This window comes from Mustelus asterias, chromosome 11 (assembly GCF_964213995.1).
Source record: "Mustelus asterias chromosome 11, sMusAst1.hap1.1, whole genome shotgun sequence".
Lineage (NCBI taxonomy): Eukaryota > Metazoa > Chordata > Chondrichthyes > Carcharhiniformes > Triakidae > Mustelus > Mustelus asterias.
In genome coordinates, this window is record NC_135811.1 from 20,052,978 (window position 1) to 20,067,245 (window position 14,268).

The window sequence follows — 14,268 nt, forward strand, 5'->3', positions numbered from 1 at the left end:
AGTGAGGGGACAGTTTTGCTTTCATTTTGGTGAGCCCCAGCATATACCTGTCACCCACAAGATACCCACAAGATACTCAGTCTTTCAGAATTGCCAGACTCCTTTGGCAGAGAAAAAAGGCCGGCATGCAAGATGCACCCAGTGACTCAGACAACCACCTCAGGGTATTCAAATTAACAAACTTCCCCGGCTCAGCAGGATAGACACGGGGGGGGGGGGGGGGGGGGGGGGGGGTTTGACCAAACTTTTAGTCACCCCCCCTTCTTCTTTGGTTCAGTGTCAAATTTTATCTGATTATGTTCCTGCGAAGCCCCTTGGGAGATTCCCCTACATTACAGGAGCTATATAAATGCAAGTTGTTTTATATAATGTATTAAACAGGGTGGGCACTCCCTGAGGCAATCCAATTAATTAGTCAGTGTCTTGAAATACTCCCTCTAGACAGAACAGTTCACTAATAAGCCTCACTAGTGATACTCCCTTGAAACAATTCATTTTTTGTTAAACCGTATCAACATTTATCACCATTTGTTTTCTATTCACTAACATCCCTTCAAGATATTTCCCATAACATTTTCAGAAACATAGTTCTCGATTAATTAAATGTATATGCATGCTATGAAACAATGGCCCCATTCTTACTTGGAAATGGCAAGAAGGTCATTTGATATGTCAACAATAAATGTGCGGCAAAACTTAATCAAATCATCCGTGTATTAACATCTAAGTCCACGAAATTACAATGATCCATTTTAAACTTAATCATATACAAAACGATAACTGTTTTATCAGTGTGGGTCCAAGCACTAGATAGCTGGAAGCAGAAATCTGTCTGGCATTGTAAATTAACTACAGTCCTTTCACATCTTCAATCTACAGTACAATCCAGGTAAGACGAGTGGAATCAAATATTCCTCTACAGTGCCACAATCACTGACAAAGTGATGTCTGGGAAACAGAACATGGCCATTAATTGGTATAATCAGAAAAAAAATATGTGGCTGTCCAGTGTTCAACCTATGATTCAGAGAGTTAGAAGACCAATTTAACTGAGAATGCTAAATCTGAGATTTAATCAGAAGGTGAATTGACATATTACATAATTAATGTCCGAATGACATACTTGAATTAAATGCTACAGTGTTCTAGTCAGTGTGAGCATCAATTACTGAAAGCAAGATGCTTCAAGGATATGTTCATCTACATAGTCTATATTTCCATATAAATTTTGAATGTAGTATCGATATGATATATTGATTATCACCAACAGAACCTAGTTCAACCATTTCACTTGAACCACCGGTTGAAAATAAACTATAAATTAGGTACATGTGCTATTTTTAAAGCACCTGTCACAATTTATATAACCAAGTACATTCTTAGCAATATTGGTCAAGGGGGATGAAAGAACGCTTTCTTCTGAAGAAGAAAGCTGAAGAAAAATAAAGATGGATATTTTACCGCCAGCAAAGTCTCACTTTGATGTCAGTGAGACATCATCATCTACATAACCTATTAGCATATCTATTCTATTAACCCATCACACCACAATTGTGACCAAAAATAGTCCTTGAGAGTTGCAGCTAAAGTGTATCGTTGCTAATGAAATAACTTTCCAGGTCATGCCAGTTGTAATAAGCGCCACAAAGGTTCGTAATTCTATTATCACTCACCGTTTTTCCTGTAATTTATGAAGCAAGCTGAAGTAAGGTGCTCGGGCAACTGCATCAGCTATTTCAGATTCTGCTGCTGAATTCCCAGTAATTTGGGAACTATATACTCCATCTACAAGACATCACATTAAAATAGCATATTTTAAAAAGCTGCTGACTAATTTACTATCCCAACATTTATCAGTGAAAAATTAATTGCACAATTGAGTACATTAATATCAAGAATATAATCACAACAAGGAGTAGTATAAAACACATTGGTATTTGGGGAAAATCACCCCAAAGTCATATAAATACAAGTTGTCGCTGTGGTCACTTAGAGCCTCCAAAGGGGAGAGGATTGGTCTTCAGCTGCAATTCCAGTTTAGCCTGCATTTTGCATTAATTACCACCTTGGGGCCCTATTTTACCATTGTGTCGCACCCGAAGACGGGCGCGAAAACGTGGCAAAGTTGGCCAATAACGTGGCCAATAACGTGATCCGTGCCCGCATCCGCGCAGATGGCCACTTTACTGAGACCCGAAACGGGCGCAACGGCAATTTAAATGCATTTCAATTGAATTAATGAACTGCCCGCCCAACTTTATCAACATTTCCCCCTTTACCACCGCGTTCGCCGATACGGAACCATGCTGAAATGGACCTGCTGAATAAACGTCTGAATCGGGCGCTCCAGCTGCTGAAGAGGCGAGTTCAGAGCTTCGAATGACTCTCTGACTCAGATCGACGGGGGGGGGGGGGAAAAGAGGAGGAGGAGGTGGAGGCGGGTCAGACGTATCTCTGGTGGGGGGGGAAGGAGGAGGAGGAGGTGGAGGCGGGTCAGACGTATCTCTGGTGGGGGGGAAGGGGGGGGAAGGCCGTTCGTTGTCTGGAGGGGTTGGGGGGGGGGAGGGAGGAGGGCCAGATGTTCCTCTGAGGGGGGCAAGGGGGGGGCGGTGAGGGAGTGAGGCCAGATCATTCTCTGGAGGCGGGGGGGGGGGGGGGTGTGAGGCCAGATCACTCTCTGGAGAGGGGGGGGAAGGAGGGAGGCGGGTAAGACGTATCTCTGGTGGGGGAGGCCCGTTCGCTCACTGGTGGGGGGGGGGGGGCGGATGGCAGATGGATCTCTGGTGGGGGGGACGGGGGGTCTGCAGCCAGTCTGCGGGCCATCGGTGGGGGGGGGGGGGGGGGGAAGGGGGCTGTGATCGGTCTGGGTAGTGGGGGGGGCGGGGGGTGGATAGGGGGGACAGTGATGTCTGTGTGCGCCATCGCTCCCGCTTTTCGCTCTCGGGCCGCTTTCTCCGCTTTCTGCAGCCTGGGAGCGATCTGACACAGGCGCGCTTTTTCAAATTTTTTTCTAACTGCGCATGCGCAGTTCAAAGCTCCGATAATTTCAAACGCGATAAGCCCCGCCCACAGCGCAAATGGGACACGCAATTTTTTTTTCAGACTGAGTGCGTATGGGGGTGCCTGGGAGCAGATCTCCAAGTCGGATCTGAAATGCGCCCAGATTCAGCACTTAGAATTAAAATGGTAAAATTAGGCCCTTGGAGTTAAAGCTTGCACTGAATACAGCCACCTAAAGATCTTTAAGGAGCTGATTGACATTTAAATTGTCAGCAAATGTTCATTAAGCAAGTTGCATGGCATTTTGATGAAATACCACCCTCACCCAACACCAATCGGCTGATTAGGAGTAAACAGGTCTTTGAAGAGAATTTCAAATATTATTTAAAGATACATCACCGTTTATCCAGGAGGTTGGAGGAGAGTTTTTGAAACACATCGAGAGACCTTCTGGGACACTTCAAAATGTTACCAATGCTTATCAAAATTTATTCTGGAAACTCTCTGAAGACTTCAGCCGAAAAAAGAGTAAGTGTTGTGCTCCTCTACTTTCTCGGAGACACCAAGAGAAAGGAAGAGTTCGGTCATCAGCATCTTGGTTTCCAGAAATAATGGGAAGAGGACTTGAAACTGAGCAGGCACCACCAGCTGGTGCAGGAGAGAGGGACGGGAAGAACAGAAGGACAAGGTAGACTCAGTCCTCCTGCAGGTAGGAGACACCAATCCTGTTCTGGACCTCTTCCACCAGGATCTCCAATGCCATGTCTGACAACCTGTGAATCCTCATTTGGTCCTTGTGCCTGCTGTTGTGCATCAGTCACTTCACTCCACAACTTCAGTAGAAGTGGTGCATGAAGTCCACATCTACTGCCTCGTGGAAATAGTCTCTAATCAACACATGAATGCTAAATCTGTAGATGTCTGAGTTCACATTTTCAGGAAAATTCAAATTATGGTAATCATCAATTAGGACTAAAATTGTGTGCTAAAACCAAATTTTCAAATGGATGTATCTTAATAGCACAGCATCTATTTAGTGCCTGTTTTCATTTCTTCACTAAAATGTTCCCCACTATTTTCATTTTGTGAAAAATAAATCAGTATGGTTCAGTGAGCACAGGGGAAATGGGTGAGCCCCAAAAGACCAGAGTTTCGTGTAGGCCCAGACTGGGTGGATTTTCCCTTCCCTGAAGGACATTAATAAATCAGTTCAGTGCTTACAACAATCCAACAGCTTTCGTGATCACTTTTTTCTGAATCTCGGACCCACAAATGACCAGATTCATTCAGCTCAATTTCACAACCTGCTTTTGTGTTTTTGTGATTTCTCTCATTGATATTTTCTGTTTTGAAACAATTTCACGGGGTGCTAGGAGGTGTGATTTTGCAGTCAGAAAATCACATCAAGATCTGACAGATTTACTGTACATATCCAAAGATGTGCGGGTTAGGTCAATTGGCCCTGCTAAATTAACCCTAGTGTCAGGGGGATTAGCAGGGTAAATATATGGGGTTATGGGAATAGGGCCTGGGTGGGATTGTGGTTGGTGCAGACTCGATGGGCTGAATGGCCTCCTTCTGCACTGTCGGGATTCTATAACTGATTAGCAGCTTGCACTGAATAATACTGCATGGTTGTAGAATGGAAACATTGATAGCTTTCTTACCATAGAGTTCATCCCTGATGAGTTTCAGTACTCTGGTAAATATACCCATGTGTGGTAAGAGATCTTCTAATACCTGGAACACCAAGTTCATCCTTTCCTCTGTTGGCTTTTTGAAGGACAGTTCATGTTTGTCCTCAATCAGACGCACAAGATACTGATTAGCTGTTCAAACATTGAAAAAAATATTGAACGAAACAGCACAATCTATAAATTTCGGACAATGTGGATTTATTTAATATGGCAAACAATAACTCTTTGGTATCTCGTGGACTAAAAGGTGTCACACTTTCCTCAGAAAGACCAGAACTAAGTGAAATCTCCACCTAGACTCAGTTATCTAATATATGATCCAAGCAGGACCACAACCTGTCCAACCTGACTGATTAAGGGAACATAAGAGGCAAACCTGTCACTGGGGTCACACATCCTGTGGAGATGCCGGCGTTGGACTGGGGTGAACACAGTAAGACGTCTCACAACACCAGGTTAAAGTCCAACAGGTTTATTTGGTAGCAAATACCATAAGCTTTCGGAGCGCTGCTCCTTCATCAGATGGAGTGGAAATGTGCTCTCAAACAGTGCACAGAGACACAAAATCAAGTTACAGAATACTGATTAGAATGCGAATCCCTAAAGCCAGCCAGGTCTTAAAGGTACAGACAATGTGGGTGGAGGGAGCATTAAACACAGGTTAAAGAGATGTGTACTGTCTCCAGACAGAACAGCTAGTGAGATTCTGCAAGCCCAGGAGGCAAGCTGTGGGGGTGACTGATAATGTGACATAAATCCAACATCACGGTTTAGGCTGTCCTCATGTGTGCGGAACTTGGCTATCAGTTTCTGCTCAGCGACTCTGCGCTGTCGTGTGTCGTGAAGGCCGCCTTGGAGAACGCTTACCTGAAGATCCAAGGCTGAATGCCGGTGACTGCTGAAGTGCTCCCCCACAGGAAGAGAACAGTCTTGCTTGGTGATTGTCGAGCGGTGTTCATTCATCCGTTGTCGTAGCGTCTGCATGGTTTCCCCAATGTACCATGCCTCGGGACATCCTTTCCTGCAGCGTATCAGGTAGACAATGTTGGCTGAGTTGCAAGAGTAGGTACCGTGTACCTGGTAGATGGTGTTCTCACGTGAGATGATGGCATCCGGGTCGATGATCCGGCACGTCTTGCAGAGGTTATTGTGGCAGGGTTGTGTGGTGTCGTGGTCACTGTTCTCCTGAAGGCTGGGTAGTTTGCTGCGGACAATGGTCTGTTTGAGGTTGCGTGGTTGTTTGAAGGCAAGAAGTGGGGGTGTGGGGATGGCCTTGGCGGGATGTTCGTCTTCATCAATGACATGTTGAAGGCTCCGGAGGAGATGGCGTAGCTTCTCCGCTCCGGGGAGGTACTGGACGACGAAGGGTACTCTGTCTACCGTGTCCCGTGTTTGTCTTCTGAGGAGGTCGGTGCGGTTTGTCGCTGTGGCGCGTCGGAACTGTTGATCAATGAGTCGAGCGCCATATCCTGTTCTTATGAAGACATCTTTCAGCATCTGGAGGTGTCTGTTGCGATCCTCCTCATCCGAGCAGATCCTGTGTATTCGGAGGGCTTGTCCGTAGGGGATGGCTTCTTTAACGTGTTTAGGGTGGAAGCTGGAGAAGTGGAGCATCATGAGGTTATCCGTGGGCTTGCGGTACAGTGAGGTGCTGAGGTGACCGTCCTTAATGGAGATGTGTGTGTCCAAGAATGCAACCGATTCCGGAGAGTAGTCCATGGTAGTCCTTCTTACTGTGGTCACACATCCTCACATTCAGATTCAGATAAACCTGGACACCGTTGGTTTAGCAGGTAACATCCATTAAGATGGCAAAGAGGAATGTCAAATGACTGTACTAAGCATTTGTTTATTAGTGTTGCACTGCATGATTTTATCCCACGGAAATCCTCATTCTCCACTCTGAAAGTAAAAGGTGATGTCAAACTAATATTATAGGCTACATTATTCAACCCTAGCCAATTCCATAGCGCAAGTGAGAGCACTATGCCCTAACTAGAATTACAATGTCTGGGAATTTACTACAGAAACTGGAAACTGACCGTCACTGCAACAACAAGGGAGGTTGAAAATGGCAGAAGCCATAAATGTCACGAATCAAAAACTGCTGACTTGGAAGGACACTTAGCTTTTGGTGTGTTACTGACTTTTGACTCTCCGGAATCGTTTGCATTCTTGGACACACGCATCTCCATTAAGGACGGTCACCTCAGCACCTCACTGTACCGCAAGCCCACGGATAACCTCATGATGCTCCACTTCTCCAACTTCCACCCTAAACACGTTAAAGAAGCCAGCCCCTACGGACAAGCCCTCCGAATACACAGGATCTGCTCGGATGAGGAGGATCGCAACAGACAACTCCAGACGCTGAAAGATGCCTTCATAAGAACAGGATATGGCGCTCGGCTCATCGATCAACAGTTCCGACGCGCCACAGCGAAAAACCGCACCGACCTCCTCAGAAGACAAACACGGGACACGGTGGACAGAGTACCCTTCGTCGTCCAGTACTTCCCGGAGCAGAGAAGCTACTGCATCTCCTCCGGAGCCTTCAACATGTCATTGATGAAGACGAACATCTCGCCAAGGCCATCCCCACACCCCCACTTCTTGCCTTCAAACAACCACGCAACCTCAAACAGACCATTGTCCGCAGCAAACTACCTAGCCTTCAGGAGAACAGTGACCACGACACCACACAACTCTGCAACAGCAACCTCTGCAAGACGTGCCGGATCATCGACCCAGATGCCATCATCTCACGTGAGAACACCATCTACCAGGTACACGGTACCTACTCTTGCAACTCGGCCAACATTGTCTACCTGATACGCTGCAGGAAAGGATGTCCCGAGGCATGGTACATTGGGGAAACCATGCAGACGCTACGACAACGGATAAATGAACACCGCTCGACAATCACCAGGCAAGACTGTTCTCTTCCTGTGGGGGAGCACTTCAGCAGTTACCGGCATTCAGCCTTGGATCTTCAGGTAAGCGTTCTCCAAGGCGGCCTTCACGACACACGACAGCGCAGAGTCGCTGAGCAGAAACTGATAGCCAAGTTCCGCACACATGAGGACGGCCTAAACCGGGATGTTGGATTTATGTCACATTATCAGTCACCCCCACAACCTGCCTCCTGGGCTTGCAGAATCTCACTAGCTGTTCTGTCTGGAGACAGTACACATCTCTTTAACCTGTGTTTAATGCTCCCTCCACCCACATTGTCTGTACCTTTAAGACCTGGCTGGCTTTAGGGATTCGCATTCTAATCAGTATTCTGTAACTTGATTTTGTGTCTCTGTGCACTGTTTGAGAGCACATTTCCACTCCATCTGACGAAGGAGCAGCGCTCCGAAAGCTTATGGTATTTGCTACCAAATAAACCTGTTGGACTTTAACCTGGTGTTGTGAGACTTCTTACTGTGGTCACACATCCTCACATTCAGATTCAGATAAACCTGGACACCGTTGGTTTAGCATGTAACATCCATTAAGATGGCAAAGAGGAATGTCAAATGACTGTACTAAGCATTTGTTTATTAGTGTTGCACTGCATGATTTTATCCCACGGAAATCCTCATTCTCCACTCTGAAAGTAAAAGGTGATGTCAAACTAATATTATAGGCTACATTATTCAACCCTAGCCAATTCCATAGCGCAAGTGAGAGCACTATGCCCTAACTAGAACTACAATGTATGGGAATTTACTACAGAAACTGGAAACTGACCGTCACTGCAACAACAAGGGAGGTTGAAAATGGCAGAAGCCATAAATGTCACGAATCAAAAACTGCTGACTTGGAAGGACACTTAGCTTTTGGTGTGTTACTGACTTTTGACTTCTCTTTTCTCCCACTGTGGAGCTATGCAAGACAGCAGTAACTAAAAACATGACTTGCAAAGAGCTTTATCTTCTCTCTTTCCACACATTTCTTTCCCAATATTCGTACTGAAGTTATTTTATGATAAAGAATGGAAGAGCTCTTGGATAATTGGGCACGAGAAGGCAACTTTTCCTCAGGCCTCTGCTTTTTCCTGCCAGCTGGTGAAAGCACTACTTAACAAACAGGGGTGTTTTATGTGCTAGAAGGTAAAACTTAATCAGAAAAACTTTTCAAAGATGGTTCGGCGAGATCAATGTCATGAAAGGTTGTTGGATCATTAAACAGCAGAATCAGCACCTAGTGGAGATAAACAACAGCTCTATAAATATAATAGAAGTTCATTTATTCCCTGATATGTACAGTGAGTTGTGTAAGACACTTATTGAAATGTTTACACAAGAAACCTTCAGTGTGTGAGAACATATGAATTCATGCTTTGGCAATGAATTTATTCACTAGTCGATCAGATCGGTCACCCACCTGTTGAAAGCAGCTTTTTTTAAAAAAACGTATGGCCTTGGCTAACAACATTTTGCAACATAAAAGGTATAAAGAGTTATACAACGGTTACAAAATGTTATAAAAGGAGCTGCATATATTATTTTTCTATTGCAAAATTAATGTAGATTTATGTTTCCCTGAAGCAACTATGAAAATATTTTTAATTATTGCAACAAGATAATCAATTCCTTGTTGCAGTCAAGCCTACCTCCCTCTATCCTGTCTGCGGGTCAGCTAGGCTGGAAGAATGAATAGTGAGCTTATTGTATCTGGCACTGTACCATGTGTTGCCTGATAAGAAAAATCAGGTTTCAGGTGGGCAGGAATACACAGCTGCAGTATGCGTGCCCTATTCACGTGCAAATTGGTGTCCCTGACAGAGTGCTACTCAATTTCTAAATTTGTTTCTAAATATACAATACTTTTGTTTTAATTAGATTTTTTGAAATCAATGAACACTGCTCCTTTCATGTTTCAATACTGAACCCGAGGCAGAATAGGCCATTTTTCCTTCTAATAACCACACAGAGATTGAGTTCAGCATGCCACGAACTTAACTGATACTGATTGATATCTGTATTTTGAAGCTTGCATATGTGATTTCCTTAATTTTCCTTACCTGGTGATATTGCCCCAAGTATCACATTCGAATCCAATGGTTTAAGCTTCTGTAATTTTGTCTTCGATGCCATCATGAACAAAGAAGCAGTCACTCAGTCGTGAGGAAATTGCAATTATGCAACTGAAACAAAAATAAATGAGATAAATTATAATGCAAGCTCTTACGTTTTATAAGGCACTTCTACGAGAGATTGTAGCCACCAAATTTAACGTAGAAACAAAGGCCACAGAATTCTTAAATTCTCTACCTTAGCTCCCTCTAGCTTAACAATGGATCACTTGCATTATCATCCAACGTGATGTCCAACATGTACCAGACATCTAAGCTATGTATCATTCAATATTTTTATCTCCCTTCACTTCAAGCACTTGCAGTTCCTTTCACTAGTTTCATCAATCAAACTGCTTTGTTTCTAAAAGTAAAGGAGGTCATTAACAGTATCATGTTCCTGCTTGATCCTCCTCTGCCATCTTCATTTGTTCCTCCTCACACACCTTTTGTGATTCAGCTGGTTCTTCAACATCACTTTATGTATATTCAGGTATAGCACCCAAAGACATAAGTTCAGAACCGAGTCAATAATCCAAGACACTGTCACAATGACAAACATGGAGGGATGGACTTGTCATTCGGATCAGAGACCTTCAAACTTAGTTTCAGATATTTTGCATGGATGTCAAGTATATTTATAACATAACATGTTTCTGATATATTTTCAAAATATTTCTTCAATATATTCAGTACTTTCAGAACTATTTTGATGAAAGATCATTGAAGATCATCTCTCCACAGATGCTGCCTGACCTGCTGGGTTCTTCCAGCATTTTTGTTTTTATACCAAAACTGTTGGTTGGATTTGGATAAGTGGGATGTGCTTCTATGGTGAAAGAGCGTGCACTCCATATTAGTCAAATAAAACCAGGTGGGTGCCATATTTCTCAGCAGCCTGGTCTAGAGAGATTTGTAAGCATAATGTTGATGCCATGTATTATTGGACACCCAGCTGACTGAAGAAAAAACACAGCATTAATTCTTCAGGCTTCTTCATTGCAAGTAGAATGCTCAATTCAACGATAGGAAGTACATCTGGCAACACGAACAAACTTTTCCTGCAAAAACGTCTGGAAAGGCAAGAGTTCATGGATATATTCTAGCCCTCTGTGGCTCCAACAGAGATAGTCACCAGCCAGCAAAACTGCAGCTCCTGTATATAGCAGGTAAAATCCTAATCACTAATCTAAACACCACTCTCCACAATGTTTCTTCATTTCAAATTGAAACTTCTTTACATATTCCAGCAAAACAGGTTCATCAAACATTTTTTTGAATCTATGATGTGTTATTCACTGTAGGCTCCCCAAAATAAAGGAACATGGATGATGAATATGTCACAGATTCACCTGGTCAAACAATTGACTTTAATAATGTGAACATTAAGCTGTTCTGCAGTTTCATGCTACTGGTTAAAACAAATTATTCTCCGATTTGGAAGTGAGGCAAACATAAAATTGCACTGAATATACAACACAGATACAGGCCATTTCGCCGAACTAGTCCATGGCAGTATTTATGCTCCACTGTGCCTTTCCCATCCTTCCTTGTATAACTTTATCAGCATAACCCTCTAATCTCTTCTTCCTCACGTGCTTATTTAGATTCTCCTTAAATGTATCTATAACGTTCATCGCAACTACTTCCTGTGGCAGTGAGTTCATCATTCTCGCCACTCAGTTTCTTCTGAATTCCCTATTTGATTTTTCCACGACTCTTATATTGATGCCTCTCATTTTGCTCTTCCCCACAAATGGAAACACACGATATCTACACTATCAAAACCTTTCATAATTTTAATAACTCTATTACATCACGCCTCAGCCTTCAGTTTTCAAGAGAAAAGAGACAGAGCCTGTTCATCCACTCCTACAGGTGTAACCTCAGAGTTCTGGTATCATCCTTCTAAATCATTTTTTTTACACCCTCTCCATCTCTATATCTTTTTATAATACTGCAACCAGAACTGTATATAGTACTCCAAGTGTAGTCTAACCAAAGTTTGACACAAGGTGAGCTTAACTTCTCTACTTCTCAATTCTCTCCTTCCAGAACTTAATTTTAGTGCTTTGTTTCCTTTATTATGGTCTTATTAACCAGAATGGTTACAGGATAGAAGGCGGTCAATTATCCCCTTGTGTCCATGCTAGCTCTCTGTAAGAGCGACTCAACTAGACCGACACTCTTGTCTTTTTCTTGACGCCCTGCAAATTTCTTCTCTTCAGACACTTAACCAATTCCCTTTGGAAAGCTATGATTGAATCTGTCTCCACCACACTCTCGCACGGTCCATTCCAGCTCCTAACCATATGCTGCATAAAAGCTTTTCATCATGCTGCCACTGTTTATTTTATCAATCACCTTAAATCAGTGTCCTCTGGTTATTTGAACCTTCTGCCAATAGGAACAGTGTCTCCCTATTTACTCTGTCGAGCCACCTCTATCAAATCTCCTCTCAACCTTCTCTTCTTTAAAGAGAACAGTCCTGCTTCAATAGCTGAAATCACTCATCTCTGGAACAATTCGCATAAATCTTTTTTGCAACGGCTCCACACCCTTTCTAAAGTGAGATTCCCTGAACTGAACACAGTATACTATAAAAGGTTCCCAACATTTCCTTGTTTTTGTACTTATAAAGTTCTGGATCACAAATGTCTTATGAACTGTTTTCTCAATCTGTCCTACGACCTTCAATAATCTGTGCGCATATGCCTCCATATCCCTCGGCTCCTGCAACCCCTTTAGAATTGTATATTTTTTTTCATATTGCCTTCCCTCATTCTTCCTACCCAAAATGCACCATTTCACTCTTCTTTAGATTTTCAGCTTCCATGTTGTCCCTTCATTACACAAGTCTGACCATGTCCTCTTCAAACCTAACGCTATCCTCCTTACAGATCATAATACTTCCAAATTTTGTGTGATCTACAAATTTTGAAATTGTTTCCTGCAAGTCTTGATCATTTTTGGAGATCAAGAAAAGCAGTGGTCTGAACACCAACCCTTGGGAAACCCCACTATACACCTTCCTCCAACAACAAGAAATTCATCACCACTCAAGTTTCCTGTTCCAACTTTGTCACTGTCCCTTTTATGGGCTTCAACTTTGCTGACAAGACTAAATTGTCATGATTGATCACTTCACTAATAACAAGATTGTAAATAACATTGCAGTTACCTGTCACACCTGTGCAAAGATAACAAAAAGTCCTGGGAGTTACATAACTTTGAGGACAACACTTTGGAAAATATTAATTGGCTGTAAAGTATATTGGGGCATCCTGCGGATATGGCAGATGGTATATAAATGCAAACTTGAAATGGGCAATACATTATGTGAATGACCTCAGTAAAAATTGATTTTGTATGTTAGTATCACTTTTTATTGTTGACTGAAAAGTCAAAATTTTTAAAATATGGCTTATGCATTTTCATTAATTGTTGTTTCAGCCTGTAAGCTTTGCAGTTTAATACATTTATTTGAAAATCCATTTTTTTTAAACCAATAGTCTTGCGATAGTCCAGCAGCTGTTTTATTTGCTGCAATCAAAGTGAGCAGGTCAGGAATTAATTTGGGGACACCAATCGTGATTGTATATTTGAAGGTGAGAGAACAGTTCTTAAGGGGAAAAGAAAGGCAAGTGCAATTGTAGCTCAGGTATGATGAATGTACTTCTTTTCCCTGGTCCCACATTTCCTGGTTCACATTATCCTTCTTTAGTACGAAAGATAAACCGCTGTATCACGAAACTATTGGAAATGTAGGTCCAGGCCAAAGAAGAGCTGCCCTCCTAAGTCAGTCTGCTCTCAGTGGAAAGTTATTGAGCTCTTGTTTACAAAAACATTTTTCTATGGAATGGGGGCATAACAGGGCATAGAATTTTTCTCAAGCTGAAGAATTGCCAACAGTATAGCCAATATGGACAATACAGTCCATTGAACTTAGCTACAGCCACCTGACAGGACAGCGTTGTCCTCTGGGACTGGAGTCCTCACACCCATTCATGTTGCACCTCTCTAGCACTTTCTCACAACTGCTGTTTCCCCACTGTCTTTCCTTTCACTATGTGTCAGGCATGGCTCAGTTGGTAGCACTTTCACTTCTGAACTCACAAGGATCAAGTTCCACTCCAAGGGATAAAGCACAAAAGTCAAGCTGAAACTCTGATGCATTACAGAAAAAAATGCAACACTTCGTGTCTTCTTTCAAACGAGAGCAGGACTTTATCAGGTGGCCAGGGGGTAGTTGCCTACCCGCTCTGTAGGAGAGGCCTGATGGAACTTAAGTGGTCACCATTGGACCTTCTCCCTGATAGAAGACCCGGCAGCAGGAGTTCCACCCATGGGAGCTGAAGGCCTCCAGCCAAAGCCAGCAGGAGCTTAGCTGCAGGTAGCAATGCATCCATCAGAGGTCCAAGATCACTGTGGGACCCCAGACCAAAGGTGAGTGAAAGCAGGATTGGGGTCGTCGGAGAGAGATGGAGGTAAAGGCAGAGTGATGGC

General features: G+C 43.2%; 1 protein-coding gene across 1 annotated transcript in view; it reads right to left on the bottom strand.

The window, feature by feature from the left end:
* The window catches only part of LOC144500851 (uncharacterized), a 183,221-nt gene that overhangs the window by 157,383 nt on the left and 11,570 nt on the right, over positions 1–14,268 (bottom strand). The window contains exons 3-5 of the mRNA XM_078224326.1: positions 9,712–9,834; positions 4,668–4,829; positions 1,674–1,785 (exon numbers count right to left, since the gene is read on the bottom strand). Of these exons, the coding sequence (XP_078080452.1) occupies positions 1,674–1,785; positions 4,668–4,829; positions 9,712–9,787 (350 nt within the window). The 5' untranslated portion in view covers positions 9,788–9,834. The remainder of the gene's footprint in view (positions 1–1,673; positions 1,786–4,667; positions 4,830–9,711; positions 9,835–14,268) is intronic.